This window comes from Mustela erminea, chromosome 3 (genome assembly GCF_009829155.1).
Source record: "Mustela erminea isolate mMusErm1 chromosome 3, mMusErm1.Pri, whole genome shotgun sequence".
Classification (NCBI taxonomy): Eukaryota; Metazoa; Chordata; class Mammalia; order Carnivora; family Mustelidae; genus Mustela; species Mustela erminea.
The window spans coordinates 163,490,809-163,515,611 of NC_045616.1; the positions used below are offsets into that span (position 1 = coordinate 163,490,809).

Below are 24,803 nucleotides of genomic sequence, written 5' to 3' on the forward strand. Positions count from 1 at the left end.
ACTCACGTGGTCACTTTCTTCACAAGTCTCTCCTGGTGACAGAGGAAGGAAATGGAGCCGCTCCCACAGATGCCGGCCGGAGGGCAGAGCTGGAGCCCAGGCTGAGCTGCCACCCAGGTCTGCTCCGCAAAGCCTCCCGCGGCTGAGGGACGCAGGAGTTCGCGCTTCCTGACGAGACGAAGCCTCACTCTGGGCACGTGAGACCGGCCGTGAAGACATTCTCTGCATCAGAGCGACAGCGGAATGAAGGGGCCGGGCCGGTCCGAGTGGGGCGGGCGAGCACCCACGGAAGCCTCGGCCATGGACCCGGAGAGTCTCCAGACCAAACAGAGGCCGCGGGACCCACCAAAGGGAAGGAGGAGCCGCTCTGTCGCCACAGCGAACGAGAAACGCCAGAGGCCTGCGCTCTGCGGAGGGGAAGGGGCCCCGGCTTCCCGTGCGCTCCCCGACAGCTGTGCCCCGACAGCCTCCGGCAGCCCGGCTCAGCGAGGACCCGACATCGGGGTGCCGTTCCCGGGGACCCTCGAGAGGACTTGTCTCATTAGCCCCTTTCTGTAGACGACAAAGCCCCGGCTGAGAAGGGAAAGAACTTGTCCCGAGTTCTTGTCAGTGAATGAGGGCACCTGACCCCGCCAACACAGGCAGGCCTCGCCCGCACCGTCGGCGCACCTACACAGCTAAGTCGCGCACGGCGCACGCATGCCAGCCGTGTGCCCGGAGAGACGCGTGTGTGTGTTGTGCAGCACCACACTCCCGAGTCTCGGGGAGCACGGAGGACCCGCCGTCCCACCACCTGTGCGCGTTCAGACGGAGGTGAGCTGCCTAGCACAGGGTTCTCGTGCTCTTCCTCAGGGGTCAGACGTGTCCACACCTGGACTTGTGGAGCTGTGGTCTTGTAGTGGGACACACAGGTCGGCAGTGCCCTTCCCCCCAGAACCGAGTTGGCCTCTGGACCCACCGCCGGCTTTCCACAAAACCCCATCTGCAATCCAGGATCTGGTTCTCGGAGCAGTGAGACGGATTCCCTAACCTTCCTAAAAGAATCCACACTCTATGTTTACCCAGTGTTGTCAGACGTTGAGGGACTGGGGGTGGGGGAGGCGCACCTGCCCACCGCCATGCCCCCTGCGGCGGGAAGGCTGCAGGTTCCAGAGCTGAACGCCCCGTGCCCTTGCGAACACAGCCGGCGCTCAGTGGCCTCACCCGGTGCCAGACCCGCGCTGGGCACTCCACCTGTGTTCACTCTCCCAACCCTAAGGAAAACCTCCCATAAGGGTCAAGCTTTGCCCCACAGGCTGTGTCCCTGTCAACAGCCAAGGGGAGAAACGGGAGGCCGAGGGCAGCGGAGCCCCTCCCAGGGTCACGGCAAGACCCACGCCCGTGGCTCTGGTCCACTGCCTTCTCGTGTCATGGGATGTAACCTACGTGCTGGGGAAACCGTGACCTGCGTCAGCCCATCCCAGACCCCAGCCGCAAGGACGGTGCGGGCTACAAGTAGCTGAAGTGGGACACGGTTGCCAGGTCAGAGGGGACTGGCCCAGCAGAGCAGCACGTCAACAAAACCTTGATTTCTGGCTCGAAGGATGCCCCTGCACAAGGAATTGGGCTCGTTCTGGGTGATCGGTGGGGAGCACCCTAAAAAGACACAGTGAGCGAAATACACACCGTTTCAGTTGTAACTACACAAACAAGCCCAGGGTCGAGGACCGCACACCCCGTACGACCTTCCCGGACACAAATCTCAGCCCCCACTCCGTGCTCTATGGGACATGCCCTCGCCACGGAGGCTTCAAAGTCAAGTAGCTCATAAAAGGCCCCGGATCCAGTACGCATTCCTGGCCTCATAACTCAAGGTTGAAAATACATACAAGGGTCCTCTTACGACCGCTGCCCTGAAGTGAGGAAGCCAGATAAGGGATCTCCAGCGTCTGTTATGAGAAGCCAAGAGCCCTCGCCCCAAACAGCTTCCCTGTTTGCTAAAGCGAGAACGTCGGGTGCACAGCAGAGCGGCCCCGGGTCCCGGCCCCGCAGCTGGCATCTGTGCACGCGGGCGTGGTGGGAAGAGGGGTGGATGCACCTGCAGCCACAGGTCCGCGTGCGTGGGTCCAGGTGCAATGCCGCGGACGGGTCCACGGGCAGGCGCAGGTCTGCCCACGCCATCCACGCCCGCTGGGCCACTCACCTCGGAGGCCGAATGAGACATGGGAACCCACCCGGCCGTGTGAGAGGCTCTGCCCAGGAGCCTGCAGCCAGCAGGACAGGGAGGGGCCGGGGAGGGGACAGGGAGGGAAGGGGCGGCGAGCATCCTCGTCCGACCGGCCCGTCTCCACACGAGGCACCACGTCCTGCTCACCCACTGGCTGCGGCTCTGGGTTCGGGGGACGCGCCCCCGCCGCAGGGAGGACGTTGTCATCTCTAGGGAATTAATTTCCCCCCAGACCTCTTTCCAGACCTCCCGCCCTCCTGCCCCGGGACCCTCCGGGTTCTCCCACAGGACCTGTTTGGCTCTGCCTGCAGCTCTCCGGACCGACGCGGCCCCATGGCTGTAGCCAGCTGCCAGGCCGGCCGGGGAAGGCTGTCTTCACCCCACGGGGTCACGTGCTTCTCCACCGACGAGGACGTGACAGTGCAGGCTCACAGGCCCGGCCGGGGTGCCCTCCTCGGGGTGACTCTCCCCTTTGGGGACTTGGCCTCCACCTCGCTAACCAAGATCTCTGTCTTCGCACGCGGCGGTGGAACTGGGCACAGCACTTCGTGACCAGAGTCACGGTGAGCAACTGTCCTTCGTCAAAGACCCCTCCTTTGAGAATAACTGTTTTCATACTTGTGGGATTTTTGACATTTCAGGAAGCACAAGCACACGGAAACATTTGTTCTGCAAACCGAAGGTGTGAAGAAAGACGTGTTCAAGCGCGAAAAACTGCTCCTATGCCTCTGAACGGCCAAACTCGCTGAAATGTTGACGAAGGCCACAGACAGGTCGTCATCCCGGATCACGGTTTATACCGAGGACCCCGTCTTCCACGGCAAGGGAAGCGGAGCAGAGAACACAGCTACGGGCAGCGCCTGAGACCCGAGGCACTGGGCGGACGGGCTTTCCCACATGCATACCCCGAGGCCGGACTCCCCGATAGTTGAAATCTACACACGGGGTAGAACATGCTGCCCAGTATTTCGAGCCTTATATGACGTCAAGCGTCGCACATGGGAAGTGGTTTTACTGGAGCCCAGAGCAGCACAAACACGACCTCTCTGGGGACGGCAGCCTGCAGAAACGGCAGATCCCGAGGCAGCGTCCACCCGAAGTCCGGACCGGAGAGCAGAAGGAAAGGCCCCGGGACATGAGGCCATCAGTGGCCTGGTGATGAGCGGAGTGGGTCGGTGGGTTTCTTGTGCCTCAATTTCCCAATCTGAAAAATGGCCCCAATTCTCTCACAGAAAGTGTCTTGGAAACGGTTCTGTTCCAAACAGGTTAAACGTCAGGTCAAATGCACATGGAATGCACTGGCGCCCTGAGAGCCATACACACCCCATGGGAGAGGGTAACGGGACCCCTGGGTCTTACCAGCCTGACTTTTGGCTCATACGTAAAGACAGTGAGGAGGCAGGAATGCAAGTGTCCAGTCAGAAGGAACAGCAGGTGGTAGAGACCTGAGGCCCCCTGCCCACAGGGTTGGGACGCCACCGGGGATGGGGCAAGCTAAAGGGGTGAGAATGGAGGCCTCCAGCTTTCTCCCCAAGGGGGACGTGCTGCCAGCAAGCCAGGAGTCTGCCGGCCTGCGGGAGGGTCGCTCTGGCGGCAGTGCCCTGAAGGTCTGCCCTAAGGAAGTCTTTTTATTCTGAGCTTTGACTCCTGGGACCTGCTGACCCTGGAGGCATGGCCGTTCCCAGAACCAGCTGACTCACCTCCCCTGCTCCACACAGACCAGCCCAGCCAGAGACCACTCCCACCCCTTCCCTCCGTGGCCACCCCATGGCAGGTGCCAGACAACTGGGTACAGCCCCACAGCCCGTCAGCCACTAAAGTACTCACACTAGCCATCTCTAAGCTTGGTTCCCCCGCTTCCGCAGCTCCCCCTGTGGAAACCACAGTAAAGGGTCTTGCCACATTTTCTACCCGCTCCTGTGACTTCCTGACAGACCTGGTGCTTCCCAACCCCCGGGGCACATATGCTCCCTGGTCCCAGGAAACTGTGAGCAAAATTTCATCCTTTGTGCCTTGTGCACATCTGTGCGTCTCAGCACCGCGCGCTAAAACAAATCCCAGGTGACTTCCGACGCATTCCTGTGAGTGTACACTCCGCGTGCTCCAGAACAAAACCCCCCGGGGTTTTTTTGCAGTTAGACCAGTGTGGGGCCGGGGGGACCAGCAGACCAGTGGAAGGAAACAGAGCGTCCAGAAAAGCTTCATCAATCCTTGTGCTTGTGCCTGAGGGAGCCACCGTGGGGAGGCAAGCTGCTGGGTGGCGTCGAGAACACGGGGTCCCAGTGCAGAGGAGAAAAATGCATCAATGGATTAAAAACACCACGAAAGGCAGAATGAAAAGTATCAGAAGAAAACGGAGAACTCTTCTTCTCGGAGAATCTGTACAGAACTCTAAAACTCAACAAACAGACCAAAACACACAGCCCCACACCAGCAAGCAGCACCCCTCCTGTGTTGTCAGTCCCCCTGGAGAACGGGACGCTCCGTCTTCCTAAGACAGAGGCAAAGCAAGAAGAAGAAGCCACAGGGACAGGGCTAGGACCTGAGCCCGGCCACCTGCTCCGTGCGCCAGGGTCTGTATTCCAGAAGATTCCCAGAGAACCTCCAGGGATTTGCCTTAGACATTCAAGGTCCCCGCTGGTAGTTTCTTCAAAACAAGAAAGACAATTTCTCACAACCCCTTCCCCAATACCAACTTCTCCTAGTCAAGTTTCCAGAGCACTCATGACTTCTAGAAAATTCCATCTCAGGATTGAAATTGAAAAAAAGAAAGTATAAAGCAGTGCAAGCCAGCCAGCTTTCCTGGACTCACCCTTCTGGGCCCTGCACTCCTCACCCCGGCCTCCTGGCTGCTTTCCGCCTTTGTCAACCTTTCAGCCTTCTCCAGGGCTCTGCTTGTTGAGAAGGATTTGAGAACCCGGTCCTTGCTGGCCATCCTTCTCGGCTCTCACTCTGAGTAGCTCTTTATCCTGTCCCAGCAGCTCCCAGCTACGTTCTCGTGCCTGTGATCAGAGCAATTGTCAGCTGAATGCTCAGAGATCCACCGTGTGTTGATGGCCACTGGGCGATGGAGACAGTCCCCGCCACAGTCCACCGGCAAGTAAGACCCACTGCAGTCCCAAGGGCCATCTTGTCATCACACACAGCAAAGAAGGTAAGTACTGTGTTAGTTGCCTTTTACGGATTTGACAACTGAGCCTCAGAGGAGAGGTCACCTGCCCTGGTCCGGCGTGAGGCTTAGAAAGGGCGCTGGGATGTAGCCTTGCTCTTTCCCTGTCTGTATGGACAAGGCTGTGTCAGAGGACCTGGACCACTGTGAACCCGTGGGTCTCTCTTCTGGTTCCCCAGTTTTTCTCTGTCCATCAGAATGCAGAAGGGCCCTCAGCAAGGTGACACTTCACCATATCAGCGGGCAAGGGGATCAGCCAGGTCATCAGAGGCTCAGGCAGGGACACGGCTGGGGACCCTCACAAGGCACGGAGGTCCTAAGACCCCAGGCAGTCCCGCAGCAGGGGCCCCAGAGCAGCGCAAGAAGTGTTCCGACTACTTCCCCGTGATTTCAGCTGTTGGGTTGTGTCCCACTTGTTCTTCCTCACCCGTGGCCCCCCCATGCCCACGGCCTGTCTGGGGCTCCGCCCCTCCCGCCAGGGACTCAGGGAGAGGCAGGCACAGAAATTTAGCTGCTCTCACTACACTGCAGTTTGTGGTAAATGTTTGAAATTGATAAAAAATTTTTTTTTAATATTTTATGTATTTATTTGACAGACAGAGATCACAAGTAGGCAGAGAAGCAGGCAGAGAGAGGGGGAAGCAGGCTCCCCGCTGAGCAGAGAGTCGGATGCAGGGCTCGATCCCAGGACCCTGGGACCATGACCTGAGCTGAAGGCAGAGGTTTTAACCCACTGAGCCCCCCAGGAGCCCCTGAAATTGATAAATTTTGATGAACTATTTCACTTTTGCCCTAGTTAGTAATACTATGCCACAAATTAGAGACCCCCACGTGTCTCCCTTCCTGCAAGGGAGTGGTTCCGTGAACTAGAGTAATGAGGCCACGAGAAAGAATCATTTGATTCACACCCACTGACAACCCTGGGTCCCAGTCAGCAAACGCGTCTGTGCACCCCCCTTCCGCGTGGACCGGAGACGAGCGGTCGCTGCGTGGGGAAGAGGCTGCGCTCAGGGCCTCCTGGGACAGCCCGCAGCCAGCGCTGGCCCAGACTGGACCCGGGAGGCGCACCGGGAGAACCTGCTTCCCCTAAGGCGGACTTCGAGGACGGGCGAGGAGGAAAGGCAGCCCGAGGCGGGACTGGGTCCGTCCCTAGCGGAGCCTCGACGGAGTGCGCGCTGGCCTCGCGCCGGTGCAGCCTGGCTCGCCGCGGCGCCCGCGCTCAGGCAGGGGGGCGCCTGGTGCGGAGCTGCCCTGCGCCGCTGGAGAGAGCGACTGGCCGGGCCTCTCCGCGCGGGGGACAGGCCCGGACCGAGGGTCCCCGCGGTCCGGCCGCTACGCGAGGCGCCGCCACGGGCCCAGGCGCCGCTCGGGACGCGGGATCCCGGGACCCCCGCCTCCCCTGCGCGCCCCCAAGCCGCTGAGGGCTGGCGCCGGGCGGGGCGGGGCGGCCTCGCGGGCCCGGGGGCGGGGCTCTCGGGACGCACCGCCCCCGCCCGCCCAGGCCTCGCCCCGCCGGCGCCCCCCGCCCCTCGCGTCACACCGCCCGACCGCCTGCGCCTGCGCGCCCGCCCCGGCCGCCGCGCATCCTCGGCCCGCGCCCCGCGCCCTCTCCGCTGCGGCTCCGCACCGGCTCCGCGCCCCGCGCCCGGCTCCCTGCGGCGGGCGGCGGCCATGAGGCTGCGGGCGCGCGGTCCCCGGGCCGCCCCCGGCTCCAGCACCGCCTCCAGCGTGGGGGCCGGCGACGTGCGGCGGCTGGCGCCCCCGGGGCGGAACCCCTTCGTGCACGAGCTGCGCCTCAGCGCCCTGCGGAAGGCCCAGGTGGGTGCGCGCCCCGGGCCGGGCCCGGCCCCGCCGCCCCCCGCGGCCTGCGACCCCCCCCACAGCCCCGCGGCGGGCGGCCTCACCCTCATCCGGGGCCCGCGCCCTGGCGCCCGGCCCCACACCCCCTTTCCCGGATCCCCGGGTCGCCGCACCCGCGGTCCCCGGACCCCCGGCCGGTCCGGCCGCGCGCAGGCCCCTGGAGGGAACCGCGCGACTGTCCTGGATGTGACTTGGTCACTTGATGAGCCTCGTGTGGGGACCTCGTCGGTCCTTTGAGTGCGGGCCGGAGCCCGCGGTGCGAGCCGGCCGGCGGGAGCGACAGGATTTCCGCCTCGGCGCCTGCAAGTGGTGCGAGTGCCGGGGGCGCTGCTCTGGGGGCTCGGCCGTGACGGGTTTGTGCGTCCCCGGTTCCCGCGAGCGAGCAGCAGGGTCCGCTTCCAGCGCTTGCGATGCGCGGAGCCCGCTGGTCCCGCTGAGAGGTGGATGCCTGCTGCAAGCGGCGGGGCCCGCACGTCCTTGTCCTCGCCGGCTTCTATGGGGGACCCGTTCCGCGACTCGGTGGGGTCATACCCGGGCCTGGTGGGAAGCAATCCCAGACCTGGTGAGGTCATTCCTGACCTGGTGAGGGCATTCCTGACCCGGTGGGGTCATTCCCCCGCAGGGCTGGGCTTCCCTGGGTACATTCCTGCTCTCTGGTTGTGCAGTTGATTTCTTTAAGATTGGGCATGACAGGGCATTTCTTTTAACTCCAAAACCGTAATGGAACCAGGCACAAGTGTAAGATTTTAACAGTTGTGCAGTTGGTGGAGAGTGTATTTCCAGCTGTGACCGAACATTTTGGGGTGACATTGAGATTCTTTAATGCATGAAGTTAGTCTTTGGAAATAATATTCAAGTGGAAAGTTCTTGAAGTTTGATGTTGTTGTTCTGGGTTGCACGCTTTTCTTGAAGCCTCCTCTAGGTGGGCTTGATTATCATCGTGGGAGAGGAAAGGGTAGGCACTAGACTGAGGACAGGGGAGAGAGGGGAGGTTGGCATCCCTTCTAGTGACATGAAGCAAGGTTGTACCAGTCAGCTCCTGGGCCTTGTCCCCTGTGTCTGTGTGTGTCTGGAGACAGACACCATCATCTGCCTGCCCCTGGGGTCTGCCGGCAACCCGCCTTCTGTGTCCTTTTGCTTACAGACTTGAACTTATCACCTTCCAGCTGCTGTACCCAGCTGTGAGGGGTTGGAGCACAGCCACTTCCTCAGGGCTCCTGAATGGTGCCCCCACCAGACCCTACCCCATCACTCCTATGGTCCACAGGCCTTCTTCCACCCACTGTTCTGAACCTTCGGAGGGTGATCCTGGGAATGAGCCCTGACTCCAGGTGGCTTCCAAGGTCCCGCTGCATCTGTGTCTTCCTGACTTTGCCTGCTCTCTCCTGGCCTCTTTGCTCGGGTGATGGCACCTGCAGGAGGAAGCCCCCTCCTCCCTGGAGGTCCCTGGTGGGCCGCCTCTGTGTTCCTGTCACACTTGCAGCCCCCTCCCTCAGTAGTGTGGAGGGACAGGGGCCGGGTCTGTCCTGCCACAACCTGGTGCTTTTTGTCCGAGTGGGGTGTGCTGTAGAGGCTCGCTAGTCGATGAGTAAACACGCAGAAAGGACCGACGGACGTCCCAGCAGAGCTTGAACTCCCCGGTACCCCTCGGGCGGGGGACACAGGGCTGTAAACTGGGGGTTTGGAGCAGCTCCTGACGGGAGAGTGTGGTTTTAGATGTTGGCGGGCAGCTTCTGGAAGATGTTCAGAAAGGAACGGGTGGGTGGAACGCCCTAGCCCCCCAGGAAGGGGAGGATACTTTGCACACACCTTGTTGCGATGTTGTAGAGGCGGCGTCCCTGCTCTTCAGGATAACTGGTGTTTCCTGTGTGCGTCACGGAGCTGCGGTTACTGCTCCGGTCAGCGGCCCGTGGACCGGGGCACAGAGTCTGTGACTCCTAAGCTCCAGGTTCTGTCCTACAGAGACGATTTGGTTTTTGCAAGCAGAGCTCTGCGAGCTTTTCTCCTTTAAGTAATACAGTGGGCCGAGGTTTCCACGGGGGGGGGATCTGGCCTGTCCAAGCAAAGAAAGTCGGACTCCCTAAATCAGTCAGTAAACGAGCCCAGCCATGGCAGACACCCAAGGGCGCTCAGAAACCCACTGGCATTCCGAGTCAGGATAAGCCTGGGAGGAAGCCTGCGTGCACCTGTTAGGCTTGCTGCTGGGGATGGGCCGCCACTGTCTGTGGATCAACGGGCAGTCCACCTGTCATTTAACTGCCGATTTAGTGAGGAGCTTAACCACCTCTTCGGACGGGAAATAACTTGTCAAGATAGAAAAGCTAAACCACGTCATATGGAGTCAGCTGGCGATTTGCGGTGGGGGGGTCATACAGGGGTTTCTATTGCCAGGGTTCGGGGGGGCGCCTCTGTTGGAGCCCTCGGGCGTGAGTGCATCCCGCCTGCAGCCCCGATGCTTCCCCATCTCTGAACTCCCACAGACGCCTCACTTCCCGGAAGGCAGTCTGGCTTCCTGTTCACCCTGGAAGTGAGTCGTCTGTGGGAGGGCGCTGCCGCGTGCTGCCCTTCCACGTTAAACCCACAGAGAGGGTTACCGTGAAGGTCGGATGCAGGGATGGACTCCAGCCCAGTAGCCCTGTGGGGTGGCCTGTCGCAGTGTAAGTCCCCAGAACCAGATGATCGTTTTCTCTGAGTTCCTGTCCAGATGTTTGAGTTTTGGTTAAAGGGAAGAAAGCAACAGAAGATGCCCTTGGGCCTGAGTCAGGCGTGGCCCTTCTGGGTCAGGGAGTCTTGGGCACCCAGCCCAGCCCTCCTGCTGCCCCTCGTGTCCGTGCGTGGTGACGGCTCTTTATCTACCCCAGTGGTCTGCCGAGGGGCGTGGAGGGAGGGGCGCATGGGGACTTGATGTGACTTGGAGCCGGTGCTCTGAAGGGACTGGTGGCCACAGAAACCGGGGCGGCGAGGCACAGGGACGGAGGGCTTCCAGGAGTACATGTGTCCCAGGGGAAGACAGGGAGGGCTGGCTGCAGCAGGGCCGGTGCCAGGCCTCCGGCCCCATCACCTTTGACAACCTGGAGGCCTGACAGTACCCCTCTGTTGTGTGTCTGTAGCCCACTGGCACGTCGGGGCATTTCTCCCATGTCCTTGCCTCTGGTCACTCAGTGCAGCCCAGGAGACAGGCGGGTGCGGGGTCGTGTGTCACATCCCTGAGTCCCAGGTAAGGAGACTTAGACCCAGGGACTCTGCGGGCTTCGACCCCAGGCAGGTTCAGGGCAGGAGCCTCCTGTCGTCCAGGTCTGCTGTTCTCGAAGGGTCACACGTGAGCGCTAACCGTGGCCAAGTTGGTGGATGGGGTGGGGGTTGAGGAGACTTGACTTTTCATGATCTTCTCTTTGGTCCTGGAACACCGGTGCTTGACACGTGTGTCTCTGGACAGGTCTTGTGTACATGTACGCATACACAACTGTAGACACACACTCATCTTTAACATTTTAAAAATTTATTAGTACTGAGTAAAGCACGGTCAGTCTTATCTCTCATTTTAGAAAATCAGGATTTTGCCCCTGAAAGTGGCCGTTGAGGCATCCTGGTGCGGGAGGAGGGCGCTTGCCCTGCTCTTGTCCCCACGGGCATCTGAGCACCAGAGGGCACGCCAGATGCTGGAGAAGGTCCGAGGAGGGGCTCTGGGCTCCTCTGCTCCTGGGAGTCTGAGCGAAACTCCCACAGATTGTGTTTCGCTAAGCCTCCCCCCGTGCCAGAGACCGCGCCTTGCCAACCACTTTGCCCCCGGGGCCTTCACCCAGCACAGCCAGGACACGATGCCATGGTCCCCAGAGCTCACCCCTCGCCCGGCCCTCCTGCGTTTGCCGTGATGTGTCCGGGTGACCTTAACCTCTCCTGAGCTTGCGCTTCTCCCGTTTCTAGCGTTCCTTAAACCCGGAGTGAGGTTATGAGTTATTGTGAAAATGCGCCCAGAGGAAAGCGTGTGTCTAGATGGGGTCGCCGTGCTGACCTCAAGCCCGGCCGCCAAGCAGCCCTTCGAGCCACACTTTGCGGTGTTATAACTAATCGGCGTGTTCCTGGTTTTGCCTATGTTCCAGCCTCACGAGCGGGGGTGTCTCCAAGCTTGTTAAACGCTGTCCCTAAGCACGCACATGCCTGCGGCTCCCAATGTCTCAGGCACGACGCCAGCTCCGTTCTCATGCGTTCGCAGGGGCCCAGAGGCTCCGCAGGTGGCCCTGCCCGAGCCCTTGACATGCGTCCAGCCCGTGGGCGGGACCTGCCGCAGGAGCCCAGGGACGGCGGCCTCTTTACTCCCATAAGTCATGTGTCCTTCTGAGAGCCAGAGGACTGCCTTATTTTCTCTAAAAAGCTACTTGCTGGCTGAATTTTTTTTTTTTTTAAAACATTTTTCACAATTTTGATATTCCAAACCCCTAGGCTGGGGTGCAGAGCTGGCTCTCACAGGGTCGCTGAGGTCTGGAGGGTGGGGACCAGTGTGGGCACCCAGTGGGGCCCTCTGCTCCATGCACGGCACCCCCAGCATGAGCCTGAGGCCCCAGACAGCCAGGAATCCCAGGCCAAGGGGCTGGTTTGGACCAGACCCAACAGCCGAGCAGAACCCCCTCTCTGTAGCAGTAGGTCTTTTCACTGGTAGGAAAGAGTCACCAGTCACTTCTGTCCGGTGGGACTCTTTAGCTCCATATCCTCGTGGGGGCCCCCGGGCCGCTGGAGCTCCGCACGCCCCAAGCCGGAGCCCAGCTTACCCTCGAGCGCTCGGGGCCATTCGGGCCCTCTCCGCTAACCAGGTGCACCGGCCGGCGGCCGCCGCCCGCACGCTCCCCTCGGCCGAGTGCCCCTGTCGCACCGAGGAGCACTCGGACCAGTCTGCTCCCACGTTCGCCCGTGTCTTCGGAAGAGTGACCACCCTGGCAGGGACTGACGACCCAGGCTCCTGCCACAGGCTGGCTGTCAGGCCCATTCTCCCCTACAAATGTTACTGATCGGCCAGGAGTTCCCTGCAGCCGGCAGGATAGCCAGGACGCTCCGGGGAGCTCCCAGCAGCCGGGGAAGTACAGAATGTGCCCTTGGGTCTCCTTACAGCTGGGAGCTAGGGGCTCTCTACAGTTGGGGGGCAGGCCTGGATGTTCCCTAGGAGCGTCCCACAGAGGGGGCCCAGAGCCAGCATTCAGGTAGCGCCTGTGGTTGGGAGTGAGGCTGAGCCGGGATGTCCTGGGCGTGCTTTGTCGGAGAGCTGAGAGGGCAGGAGGTGCCCAGCCGGGAGCGTCGCAGCCCGTCAGGACACCCAGGACTGAGGCTGGAGGGCCCCCTTGGCAAGGGCCTCAAGGTGTGCTGTGTCCTGGGCCTGCAGGTGCTCTGCCAGGACCTGCTGAGCGAAGACGAGCAGCCGCAGACGCCACGGCCTGGGATTCCAAGATGCTTTTCAGGCCGTGCCAAAGGCGCTGGAGATAAGGGACTTCCTCAGGCCGCACAGCCTGGCCCCGTGTCTGCCAGCCCGAGGCGGAGGGGACGGAGTCCTTGGTAGGGTCCCTCGTCTCCTCCATCCCGGCCCCAGCCCACCGGGCATCCCTCTTCCCTGCCCCTGCTGACTGTCCTCGCGGACTGCGTGCGAGGCCAGCGCAGGTGAACCGCTGCCCGCTCCCCTGCAGCCCGCTCCAGGCAGGGAGCTCCCCGAGCTGGGGAGGGGGGTGGTGCTCGCTTTCTCGGGACTGTGAGCCCACAGCCCAGGGCAGGGACTGCTCTCTCCTGGACCACAGCCAGGGGCTCCTAGCAGCGGGTGAGACGCACAGACTGTTAGTAAACAGATGAGCTCGCGGCCCCCTGGAGATCTCCTGGGCGCAGGAATTGGGGGGGGGGGGTCCCTCCAGGCGCCAGGTACCACCTGCCTGTTCTGACCCTGTATGTGGCTTCTGGGCGTCATCTGCTCGGGGACCAGCACAGGTGCCGCTCTGCGCGTGGTCTGTGCGCCTGTCCCTCGCGGCTCCCCTTCCTCGTTTCTCGTTCCCTTCGGGGAGGGGTGTTCTCGAGAAAAAAGCCAGTGCCCCTGGGCTGGCCCCCCTGCCCCTGCCGTCCGCCAGCTGGCACCCGCCGCCCCAGAGTGCCCCTCCAGTGTGCTCAGAGCCCGAGCCGCTCGGCCCGTCTGTGGGACTCCACGGCGGGGGCTGGGGGGGGCTGTGCCTGGAAAGCCCCCAAGCAGCTGTTCTTGCCGGGTGTCCTGGCCCCCAGGGGAGAGGCCTGTGCGAGCGGTCAGGGGCCGCCGTGCCCCTGCGGTCCCCAGGTGGGGATTTGGAGCCCGCTCCTGGGCCGGACCCGAGCCTTACCTCTGGAGTGGAGCAGTCGGCCCCGGACTTGGGCTCTTGGCGCGTCTCTGCTTCTGTCCCGTCCGCTCCTCGGCGACTGCCCAGAGAGGCGGGCCCGCGCGTGCTGAGCTCTCGGGTGAGGCCGGTGACGGAGGGGCCTCGGGCCTGCACTTGGGTTTCCTGTGGGATTTCACATCCGGAGCCTGCTGGGGCGGCAGCTTAGAATGGCAGAGACCACACGGTCTCCGCTGAAGGGTCCTGAGAACCCCGAGGAGACGCGATTCTGCAGGAAACGAGTGGGGAGGAGGGGCGAGGGGAGCCCAGAGGCCGGCGGCGGGGGAGGGCGCGCTCCGGGGGCCCTGCTTCTGCTCAGTGCTTGCCGGGTCAGGATCTTTCTCAGCTCCCCGCAGGAGAGGAGCTGGCCCCCAGCTCTGCCCCCGGCCAGCTGGCTGCTGGGCCCGCTGTCCCGCCCACGGGGCTCCAGGCCAGGCAGCGCTGCAGGCCTCCGCGGGTCCCTGGGAGCAGCGCTGGCTGGTGACCCGCACTCGGCACGTGTTCACTGACCCAGTGAACTTGTTTCCTCTCCTACGCGTTTCCTCCCGCGGCTTACAGACAGCCCTGCGTGCGCGCCCCGGGCCATCCGCCATCCAGCACTGGGCAGAGAGCCCAAAAGCCTCCTGCGGCGAGGGCGGGGTGTCGTGTCCAGAGCGCAAGGGCTCTCCGTGCTCTGAGGGAGCAGGGTCGTCGGCAGAGCGCGTGTCGTGCCTCACCCCTCCCCCGCGCCAGCCGTGGGCTCCGAGGGCTGAGCTCCTGCAGGGGAGGCCCCGGCGGCTGCGGTGGTAGCCGTGGTGACCGTGAGGAGGGCAGCAGGCACCGGGAGTCCTCCCCTCGGCCCCCAAGCCGGTCCGCTCCAGTGCTCCCTTGTCCGCCCAGCAGTGACGCAGCGCCCGGCAGGGCACCCCCTTCCCTGGGCCTTCCCGCTGCCTCCCACCCTGTCCCTTCCTGCCTTGGGGCCCAGCCTCAGCTGGCCAGCCCCTCCGGTGCTTCTTCCTGGAGACCCTGAGGCTGACTACGTGGCAGGTGTCTCTCGATGTCCCCAAGGCCGCACCGCCATGGCCCGCATGCCACGGCTCCTTAGCTTGTATGCTGACGCCCTTATGCATGGACCGAGCGCCCTGTGCAGCCCGCTCAGCCCCCGAGCCCGGAGATCTCTGCTGCGTTCGCCTGGGGGCCATGAGCTGCCCTCCGTGCTGACCGCTGACTGTGTGGCTGTAACCCTGTGGCTGTGGGTCCCGCTGCTCCTGTGGCAGGGTCTGTGAGACCCTCGGCGCTGGGGGACAGAGCTGGCCTTGGGCCCGAGACTACAGAAGGCTCTGACCTCCACCGCGCTGGGCCCTTGGACGCTGGCGCGGAGGCAGGAGTGGAAGGACTATGCGGTGTCCGGAGGGCTCCTAGGGTGGCGCCCTTGGTTGTAGGGTGTGTGTGGAGGGTCTTCCCAGAGCAGGGTGGTTCCACTCCGGTGCGGAGCTGCAGGGGCTCCTGTGGCTTCGCGTCGGCCTCGCCGTCAGCCCTGACAGGGACAGGAGACGCGCCTGTCCTGGGGCGTGGCCGTGCTAGGGCCGGCCACAGGTTCGCACGTGCACAGTGAGTTCCCGGGAGGCCCTCTCCTGCGCGAAGCTCCAGGCTGGCCGTGTGTGCCCGGACGGGGTCCTAAGGCTCCGGTGTGGAGAAGCCTGCGTGCTGGGGACGGAGGCGCTGCTTCGAGACTGGAGGAGAAAAGAGCTGTTCCAGCGACACTCTGGGGACTTCTGGATCTCAGTGGGAGCGCTGGGAAGAGCTCGTACGCAGCCTGAGTGTGGTCCTGGCAGGAGACGGTCTTCAGCCACGCAGGTGCACTCACAGCGTCCAGGACCAGGGGCAGGAAGACCAACATTCACATGTCCGCGAGAAGAAGGCCAGGGAGTCCGGACTGGAGCCGGACACAGGATTAAAGAGTGACGGGTCACACCGCCGAAGGCCGGCTGCCCCAGAAACAAGAGGCCCCGCAGACGGGCCGGCTCCTGGCGGCCGTCCCCACCTCCCCGCGCCCCCACACCGCGGGGCTCGGCCTCGCCCTGCGCGCCGTCTCTCCGTAGAAAGGAGCCTTTCCCGCAGGCAGCCGCGTATGACGAGAGGGTGACCCTCGCGGCCGCCGTTGGGAACGCCACTCTCTCTTTCCTTTCCGACTCGGAGACGGCCGGCGTCCCACCGTGCTCAGAAAAGGTGTTTTGCTGCTGGAGGGGAGCCGTGGGGGTCCCAGCAAACCAGCGGGGCTTGCGCCTGCGAAGTGCTGGGTCCAGACCTGATGCTCTTGGACGCCCCAGGCTGTGGGGATGGGAGTTTGTGCCGGGACGTCCCAGCCGGCGGCACTCGGGGACAGCTGCTGTCATTTCCCACGTTCTTGAGAAAGAAGACGCGTCGAGGTGTCTGTCTGGTCGCTGCGTCAGGAGGGAGGGGCCCAGTAGGCAGGAACCAGGGCCACGTCTACAGAGCCGCTCCCCACCCACGCTGGGCTGAGGGCCTTCAGGCCGTGGCTGCCCGGTTTCAGAAGGTTCTCTGTTCTAAGTCAGGATTTTTAAAACGACTTGCTTTAAATTTTTAAAATATGTAACAGCCAGAGAGAAAGACGGATTCCGCAGGTACGGTGTCCTTCTGTTTCTCTCACGCGGGAGTCTTTGCAGAATCCATGAGGCTTATCTGTCGTCTTGTGGGCAGAGCCGGGGGGACCAGCCCAGCCTCCCAGGGAGCCGTTTGAGGCCGTCCCAAGACCCAGCCCCAGAGAGCAGGGTGCCCCTCCAACCCCGGAGGCCCAGCACGGGCTTGTTCCTGCCCCCCAGACCCAGACCCCAGCTGGGCTGCGCGCCACCCATCTGCACCTCGCTCTGCCTCGGGGCACACACAGGACGGGGAGGGCTGACTGATTGGGGCTAGTGGATTCTCTCTGTCGTATTGGCCCCAGAGCCACAGCCCTGCAGGGATGTCCCTCCGGCTGCAGGGCCATGGGTCCACTCCATCGTGCCGTGGGCATCTGGGCCGGGAACACCACCGAGTGCCCAGAAGGCTGGCACTTCCCCTCCTCGGCCTCAGGAGCCCATCCTCGTGGGTGCGGGCGGACCCGCGGTCAGAACACCATGGGTCCTGTCCACTTTGGATCTGAGCACCCTCCGTGCTGGTCCCTCCGGGGCCCCGTGGTCAGGCCCCACGCACCCCCACACCTGTTAGCGACTGTCCACCCTCCACACGCTCACGCAGCGCATGGCCCGTGGCCGTCCTGGAAACGCGTGCCTTTCATGTTGTCATCCGGCTGACGGGAAGATAGGAGTCCTGGTCTGTCCTTCTGTCTCTGAGTCACCTCGGGACCTGCCCTTGGACCCCAAGGAGCGGGAAGCCCTTCCCTCTGGTGCGGCTGGCACCTGTCCCACAGGCGACCTTTGGCTCACTGTCCCCTGCTGGTGTCCCAGGTGACGTCCTGCTCTGCTGCTACCAGCAACGCCCACGCAAGCCGCTCCGCGGGGAGCTGGACTGGGGCTGCCAGCCAGCCAGGTGCGCCCACGGGGGCCGGTCCCCAGCCGTCCCCCGCAGGGCAGAGGGCCCAGCATACGGCGCGCGGCTTCGTGGGACGGGACTGGCCGGAGCTGTCGTTGCTCCCTGACCTCTGCCAGAGCCGGGGGGCCCAGGGCTTGGCGTCAGCCTCCTCGTGGCGACGCCGCTGAGCTCCGGCTGTGAAACACGTGGGGCTGGAGCCCGTGCCGTCGCTGGCGGAGGGGACACGGGTTCTTCGTCACCCGCGCCCCAGCGGGGTCTGCGGTGACAGGGCGGTCGGAGCGCTGCCGCGCGAGCAGTTTCAGCCGCTGCCTGGGCTCCGACGGCCCGGCTCCGTCCCCCGCGGCCCGCGGGCGCTCCCGTTGTCTCTGACCCCACGGGATGCGGTTCTCTGTGACGTGCTCATCTGTGGCTCCGCAGCCTTTGGAACGGCGATAATTACTCTCATCCACGGGAAAGCACTCCGGCCCCGGAACACCCCCTCCCCGTGGCCTGCCCACCGCCGTGCCGAGTGCCGCGAGGGCAGCCGTGCCACAGGGCCCGGTGCTCGCCGTGGGCTCTGACTCGGCCCCCCGGGGCCTTCAGGCTGCTGATCGCGTTCCTGGCAGGGCCGTCACAGTGACAACCCCCTTCGCCGCGCTCCCACAAGTACCTCCTACCAGCAGGTGCTGAGTCGGCATCTTGCACAGCTTGGGGGGCCCTTGATGGCACCAGGCCCGTGTATGCTCTGGGGGTGCACAGCATCTGGGGTCGTGGCTGGTCCATCCACTCCCGGCAAGGACCCGTGCTGCCGCAGTGACCCAGTGACCGTTGATGGCGTGGGTGAGACGCTGGGGACCCGAGTGCACTCCAGCGTCCTGTCTCCTACACAGTGCGTCAGCAGCTGCGTGTCGTGAAACCCAGGACACCGGGACAGCTGGCACAGAGACGAGGTGAGTGGGCAGAGAGGAGGGCGTGCCCGCCAGGTGCGTCTGAGCTGGGCACTGTGACCAGAGGGGCCTTGCCCGCCAGGTGCGTCTGAGCTGGGCACTGTGACCAGAGGGGCCGTGCCCGCCAGGTGCGTCTGAGCTGGGCACTGTGACCAGAGGGGCCTTGCCCACCAGGTGCGTCTGAGCTGGGCACTGTGACCAGAGGGGCCGTGCCCTCCAGGTGCGTCTGAGCTGGGCACTGTGACCAGAGGGGCCTTGCCCACCAGGTGCGTCTGAGCTGGGCACTGTGACCAGAGGGGCCTTGCCCACCAGGTGCGTCTGAGCTGGGCACTGTGACCAGAGGGGCCGTGCCCACCAGGTGCGTCTGAGCTGGGCACTGTGACCAGAGGGGCCGTGCCCACCAGGTGCGTCTGAGCTGGGCACTGTGACCAGAGGGGCCTTGCCCACCAGGTGCGTCTGAGCTGGGCACTGTGACCAGAGGGGCCGTGCCCACCAGGTGCGTCTGAGCTGGGCACTGTGACCAGAGGGGCCGTGCCCACCAGGTGCGTCTGAGCTGGGCACTGTGACCAGAGGGGCCGTGCCCACCAGGTGCGTCTGAGCTGGGCACTGTGACCAGAGGGGCCTTCGGTAGAGAGTTCCAGACGGCCCGCTGGTGAACTCACTGCACTCGGAGAACGTGTGACATCGGGACTGGAAGATCGGAGACACGCGGGCTTCAGCAACAGACGCTTCTGTCCCCCGGTCCTAGGGACTAGACGCCCCGTCTCCAGCCTCCTCCCGAGGCCTCGCCCCTGGGCTCCTCTTCTAGGAGCCGTTTGCGTGTGTCTGTGACCGAATGTCTTCTCAGAAGGACACTTGCCGTGTGGAATTAGGGTCCACTCTAGTGACCTCACTTTACCTTAACCCCCTCTGAAAGGCCCTTTCAGATGCACCCGTTTCTGTTGGCGTGTGCTGTGTCTCCTCCACGTGGGGTGGGGGGTGTGCGGGACACTCCTGGGTCCCCCCTCGGCTGCCCTGTGGGGTGGTCTCATGACCACATGGGCCGGCGTCACACTCAGGAGCCCACGTCCCTCCAGAGGTGACCAGTGAGGCGGGGTGTGTGCAGACGTGCGCGTGCGCCCGGGGCGTTGGACGCAGGGTGTGAGCACACGTGAGGTTCCCGTCAGTGTGACGATCTTACCGGTGCTCAGACTGTTGTCCGCCGGGGGGGCTCCAGGGGGGCTCCCGAGTCCGGGGACCGTTGTCTCCTTCCCTGCTGTCCCCGGTCACCCTCCACGTTTTCTGCCCCAGCCCGGAACTGCTTCTCCCAGGAGTCCTGGCTCCTTTGGGCAGGAAATGGTGTTGAGAGCCCACAGGCTGCCGTGACAGGCCCCCTGCAGCGGGGCCCCCACCAGGGCCTCCTGGCGGAGCGTGCCACAGGAGATGCTGCTCCGGGACACAGGAACCGTCAGCTTGCGTGTCCGTGTCTGGGTAAACCCCTCCTGACGGACCACGTGTCGCAGCCAGCTTCCACGGAGCGTGACCTCACTCAGCCGGGGAGCCTGCATGCAGGGCCTCCTAGAAGGGGCTTGTAAACCCTCAGCTCGCAGGAGGGGCGACCCCGGGTTTATGTGACCTGGTGCCCTTGAGGGTGGCCGGGCTGCTGAGGGGCAGTGAGGCCACAGCCTTCGGAGCTCTGTGGAGGGCGCGGGCCCCACACCCCCGCCTCTCCTGCTGATCTGCAGCGTGGGCCCCTCCCGCACGCCTGCTCTGCTCCAGCCCTGCCTGGGGCCTCGCTCCCCGCCCCGCCTGCGTCTCCAGGGACTGCCGTCCACCCGTCCCTGCCGGTACAGATCACCTGCGGCTGCTGACCGCCTCGCGGCTCCACGAGGGGCTTCTGTGGGAGTGGATGTTGGGGGCTGTCCCTGCCCCCCCAAGCCGGGGGGTTGTCCGAGTCAACCCCCAGACCCAGAAGAGCTGGGTCTTTGGGTTGTGGGAAACGGATCCCTGCCCTCTCCCAAGGGGACCCCCTGCCTCCCTACAGGTTCCCTCCCGGGGACCGTGATGCTGGGGCTCTGTGATTCCGCGGGCTTGCCCTCCAGGCTGGCCGAGGAGCAGAGGTGCCCGCGGCTGCCTCAGGGACGGCGGCACCGTGTCCACCGGGCTCTAATCACGGTGCCCGTGAGCTCTCAGCAGGACTGCCTACAGGCAGCCGGGCCGCTCCCCGTGCTCTGCTCTGTGCCCTGTGTTTTCCAGCCCAACAGGACTTTCTCCCAACGTCTTTGCGGTGACTGTGGTCTTTCTGCAGCCCCAGCACACTTGAGAATGTCCACGTGGCTGACACAGCATCCCTGGCTGTTGTCCTGAGGCTGGAAACGCTGAGTCGGCTCAGACAGGCTGAGGGGCAGGGCCGGTGTGGGCAGGGTGTGCTGGACGGTGAGAGTGCCAGGAGGCCAGCGGCCAGGCCACAGAGCCCATGAAGACAAGTGGACCAGGAGGGGTAAGCAGGAGAACAGGAAGGTCCATCCCAGGGGCAGCTTAGAGCTCAGAACAAGTGGTCAGAGCCCACAGAAGATTCTAGAAGGGGCTGCATGAAGCCTTCCGTGTCCTGCCTCTCCTGCAGACAGTTTCCCCTCCTCCAGGGCCAGGCTGAGCCCAGCGTAAACGCATAGGCCCTCTCTTTGCCCAGAGGTGAAGGCAGAGCCCTGGGGTCCCGGGGAGCAGCCCAGGCAGGTCCCCCGCACCCCGTGTGCTCCCGAGGGCATTTACCTCCCCCAGGCAGTTCACTTGGCACTCGGCGAGTGTATGTCAGTAGAGCCGCTTCCTGCCCCAACCCGCAGGCCAAGCCACAGCAGTTCACTGGAGGTCTGTGACTCTCAGACCACGTTGCGTGTCCACCTGCCCTCGTGGGGGGCGTGTCTGCAGAGGGTTGTGGCCTGCGATGGTCGCTCACGTGTCCTTTCCCTGCTGGCTGTGAAGCTTGGAAACCCGACTGTTCTCCTGGGTGCACGTAAGAGCAGGCACGTGAGTGTTTCATCGAGGGCTGAAGGTGGCCACATTCTGTGTCCCATGGGGGATGGCCGAGTGAGCCCTGTGGCTGCCGGCCTGCCTACGGGGACGTGTGTCGTTGACTAAGCCACATGAAGAGCACTGGGCAGGCCCAGGTCGCGCTTCCCTGGCACTGCCTTCCTGGGAGCCCTGAGCTCCCCTCGGAGCCCTGACCCGGTCCGTGGTTCAGAGATGCACGGGGTAGGACGGCCGTCGCGAGCTCTCCTGGCACCCGGTGCGGTGCCGTTCTGTGGCACACACCGTCCGGGAAAGGGAGTGGCTGGTGTGTGGTTGGTGGAAGAGCGCGCCGGCGAGCCGGGCTTCCTGCTGCACCTGCTGCGTGGGACCGACCTTCTGAGACCTTCCGTCCGCGTGCTTTCTCCGCCGGCACAGGGACCCAGCCGGCGGCGGCCACCAGTCGTCTAGCTGGTGACGTGACCGTGCGGCTGGAGTGCTGCTCCGAGAAGGTTTGTGTTCTCAGCGCGCCTGTGCAGAGAAGCACATCAGAGGATAACGCGAGGGCCTTTACCTCAAGAAGTTAAAAGGGACGTTAGAGTCGACTCGTAGAGAGAGACGTCTCACAGTAGGGACACAAGTACGTGCCCCAGCAGCTCCGTAAACGGATTAACATTCTGGAGAGTCACCGAGACACGGGTGACAGCAAGTACGCAGCGCGGCGGGGCCGGGTTGTGTTAAACGCCAGGAGGAGGCAACAGGCGGCTTTGCTCCGTTACCTTGAAAACACAGCGGGGAAGTAACGGGCAGAAAAAGATTTGGGACTTTTACGGAGGATTTTCTCTGACAAAACCCCTGAAATGAATTCAGGCACAAATAGAAAATCTAGATAAATAGTTTAAAAAAAAAAAGAAAAGAAAAAAACAGCCCTTAGATAGTGTATCTTGGGAGAAATTGCCTGGAGAAGCTGGCTCCCCGGTGCACGGACGTCCCCGCTGGGTCCGCCCAGAGGGAAGCCGAGGCCAGGCCTGCCCCATACTTGCCCCCGGACGCGCGCTCGCAGGCGAGCTCCGCAGCTCCAGAGAGAAAAGATTCCCCAGTGGGTGGCCTGCCGGCCTGTCACCGAGGCCTCACAGAGGAGCCCTGTGGGTGTGGCGTGTCACGCGCACGCGTGTGCTGAGTGAGTGGGAGCAGTGTCGTCCCCCGCTCGACGCAGGAGGGACAGTGGCTGAAGCTCAGCTCGCTCACGGCTACAGCAAATGCCACTCCCAAAGCCGGGGGGTGGGAAGATGTTCTCGTCCGCCAAGAACGTGTGCTACAGCCCAGAGGAAGCGCTCAGTTGACAGGAAACGTCCCCAACGTCCCCCCGCAAGACAGATCTGCTGTCGCTGCTGCTGCCCGGCCCAGAGGCTGTGGCCCCGGGTGGTGACCGGGACTGGACGGGGAGGGGTGGGGGTGGCCACCCAGCTTGCCGTCCCCTGCCGGTCATGGGGAGGTACCGGTCACGGCGAGGTGCCACGTGCGGCGGCCCGGACCCCACATGACCCAGAGTGTCAGATGAACGCTGGGCTTTCAAGACGGTGTGAAAAAGTGTGAAATACCTCATTTGTAATTCTTGTGCTGAGTCTGTGCCGAGACAAGGGTACTTGCAGTACGTCGGTGCACTACATTAACCCCTTCTCCTTTCCACACGCGGCACTAGACCGTCTCAGTGTCACACCTGCTTGCGCCACAAAGGACCCAGCAGAGTCCGCGGAGGGTCCGTGGGCCCGTCGGCGACGCAGGGGTGGGTGACAGGCACGCGGCCGTGGGGCTCCCAGGCCTGGGCCAGCCGGGCAGCCGGGAGGCGTCACCGCGCACCTTCTCTTGGCCTTTTCTGTCCTCCGTGCAGCAAGACCCAAATGTCTGAAGTGTGTGTTTTTGCAAATATATAAATTGTGTCTGTTGATCGTAAATCCTTTCCAAGTTTTAAGTCCTGTCCCCTGCCCCAGCTCTGTTTTCTGAGCGACTGCCGGAGACTCATTCATCCCAGAAAGCAGCGTTCCCGAGCACGTGGCCCCTGGTGAGAACCAGACCGTGGCCCTGTGCGTGGGAGTGTCCCTCCACCGTGACGGTCCCTGACGAGGCCCCTCTGGTGAGCCCCGAGTCCATCCTCACCACCGTGTGGTGGCAGCTGTCCCCGTCACGGTGGGGCCTGCCCGGGCCCACGGAGCCCCCCCACGGCATCTCCCCAAGCAGACCGAGGGGGTGCGGTGCCGCCCGGGGCTGCTTGTTTGAGACGAGTGGCTGCGTCCTGTGCTCTGCCGGGCGTCTGCCCGCAACGTCCTGGGGCTGGAGAGTCACGCGGGGCCCCTGGTCTTCCTTGTGGTCCACAGTCTGTCTAAGCGGCTCTGCACCTGCTGCCCTCCGTGTGGCAGCCCCACGCTGGGAGGGACTCGGGAAGGCTCAGCAGAGCAGGGCGCGTGGGCTGGGCTGGGCTGGGCCGGAGAGGGGCTCGGGGCCGGGGTCAGGGAGCCCCACTATCCACCTGCTGCTCCCAGCCTAGGGCCTTGAGGCTGAAGTGGGAAGGGGCGCGGCACCATGGTTGGAGACCCTCGCGGGACATCCCTGCCCGCGCACCCCCCCGTTGAGCGAGGGCCGCGCCCTGGGCTGGGGCAGGCGCGGTGTTTCCGCGTGGGCCTGGGCCGGCTTCCCACGCAGGACGCAGAGGACCAGTTCCGTGGTGACCTGGGCCGGCTTCCCACGGGACGCAGAGGACGGGTTCCATGGGCCTGGGCCGGCTTCCCACGCGGGACGCAGAGGACCGGTTCCGTGGTGACCTGGGCCGGCGTCCCACGCGGGACGCAGAGGACCGGTTCCGTGGTGACCTGGCCGGCGTCCCACGTGGGGCGCGGAGGACGGGTTCCGTGGTGACCTGAGCCGGCGTCCCACACGGGGCGCGGAGGACGGGTTCCGTGGTGACCTGGGCCGGCGTCCCACACGGGGCGCGGAGGACGGGTTCCGTGGTGGCGGACTCGGCAGTGACCTCAGCTCTGTCGTTGCAGGTGGTGCTCATGTCGCTGACGCTGTTCCCGCTGCGGCTGCTGCTCGTCGTGGCCACGATGCTGCTGGCCTGGCCCTTCACGTTCTTGGCGTCGCTGCGCTGCGTGGACGGGGACCCCGAGCAGCCCCCGGCCGCCTGGCGCAAGTGAGTCCCTCGTGGGCAGCCGCTCGGACGTGGCCCTCCGTCCTCCCACATGTCTCCCGTCCGGGACGCCGTGGCGGGTCGGGGTGGCCGGTCCCGTTCGCTGGCACCCGCTGTCCCCATCCCGCTCCGAGGGGTCCTCCAGGGTCCCGCAGGCTACGTGGCCGCTGCCGCCGCGCCCTCGGCACCGAAGCTCCCCACCGTGTTCCCACGCCCCCAGCCCCCGAAGGCTGCATGTCAGCCAACATGTGTCCCATGTGCCGGTCTGGTCTCTATGGGCTCAGGTGTCCCCTTGTCCCCCCGTGGACCTAGAAGTTCCCTTGTGGCTACGTGTTGAGTAGCAGGAAGGCCACGTTCTGAATGCATCTTTTCTTACGGCTCATTTGAGAGCGCGCGTGTGCACGTACGTGTGCGCACAAACAGGGAGGGGCAGAGGAGGAGGAAGAACCCCGAGCAGGCTCCCCACTGAGCCCAGAGCTGGGTGCGGGGCTCCGTCCCAGGACCCTGAGACCATGACCTGAGGCAGAGCCCTGCGTCCAGCGCTCAGCGGACCAGGTCACCGGGCAGCCAC

The 24,803-nt window shown here is 64.0% G+C and overlaps 2 protein-coding genes across 6 annotated transcripts in view; both read left to right on the plus strand.

Annotated features, from left to right (window-relative positions):
• The first annotated feature begins 5,195 nt into the window (after window positions 1–5,195).
• LPCAT1 (lysophosphatidylcholine acyltransferase 1) overlaps window positions 5,196–24,803 on the plus strand; it is a 47,640-nt gene continuing 28,032 nt past the window's right edge. Inside the window, exons 1-2 of one of the 3 annotated variants that reach the window (XM_032337831.1) lie at window positions 5,196–5,360; window positions 24,093–24,235. In XM_032337831.1, coding sequence (XP_032193722.1) covers window positions 5,235–5,360; window positions 24,093–24,235 — 269 coding nt within the window. In that variant the 5' untranslated portion in view covers window positions 5,196–5,234. Of the gene's footprint in view, window positions 5,361–6,964; window positions 7,194–20,835; window positions 21,070–24,092; window positions 24,236–24,803 lie in introns of those variants that run through there. The other 2 variants (XM_032337829.1, XM_032337828.1) reach the window with 2 other exon arrangements.
• Window positions 9,900–19,824, plus strand: LOC116587117. Of its 3 annotated transcripts, none has more exons than XM_032337832.1 (3): window positions 9,900–13,691; window positions 18,010–18,069; window positions 19,357–19,824. In XM_032337832.1, the coding sequence occupies exons 1-3, from the start codon at window positions 13,157–13,159 to the stop codon at window positions 19,638–19,640; spliced, it is 879 nt and encodes a 292-aa protein (XP_032193723.1). In that variant the 5' UTR covers window positions 9,900–13,156; the 3' UTR covers window positions 19,641–19,824. The 3 variants fall into 3 exon arrangements, 1 of the variants encoding a protein (XP_032193723.1); XR_004284335.1 differs by lacking the exon at window positions 9,900–13,691 and adding an exon at window positions 14,526–17,802 and having other exon boundaries at window positions 18,010–18,102; window positions 18,655–19,824; XR_004284336.1 differs by lacking the exon at window positions 9,900–13,691 and adding an exon at window positions 14,526–17,055 and having other exon boundaries at window positions 17,558–18,102; window positions 18,655–19,824.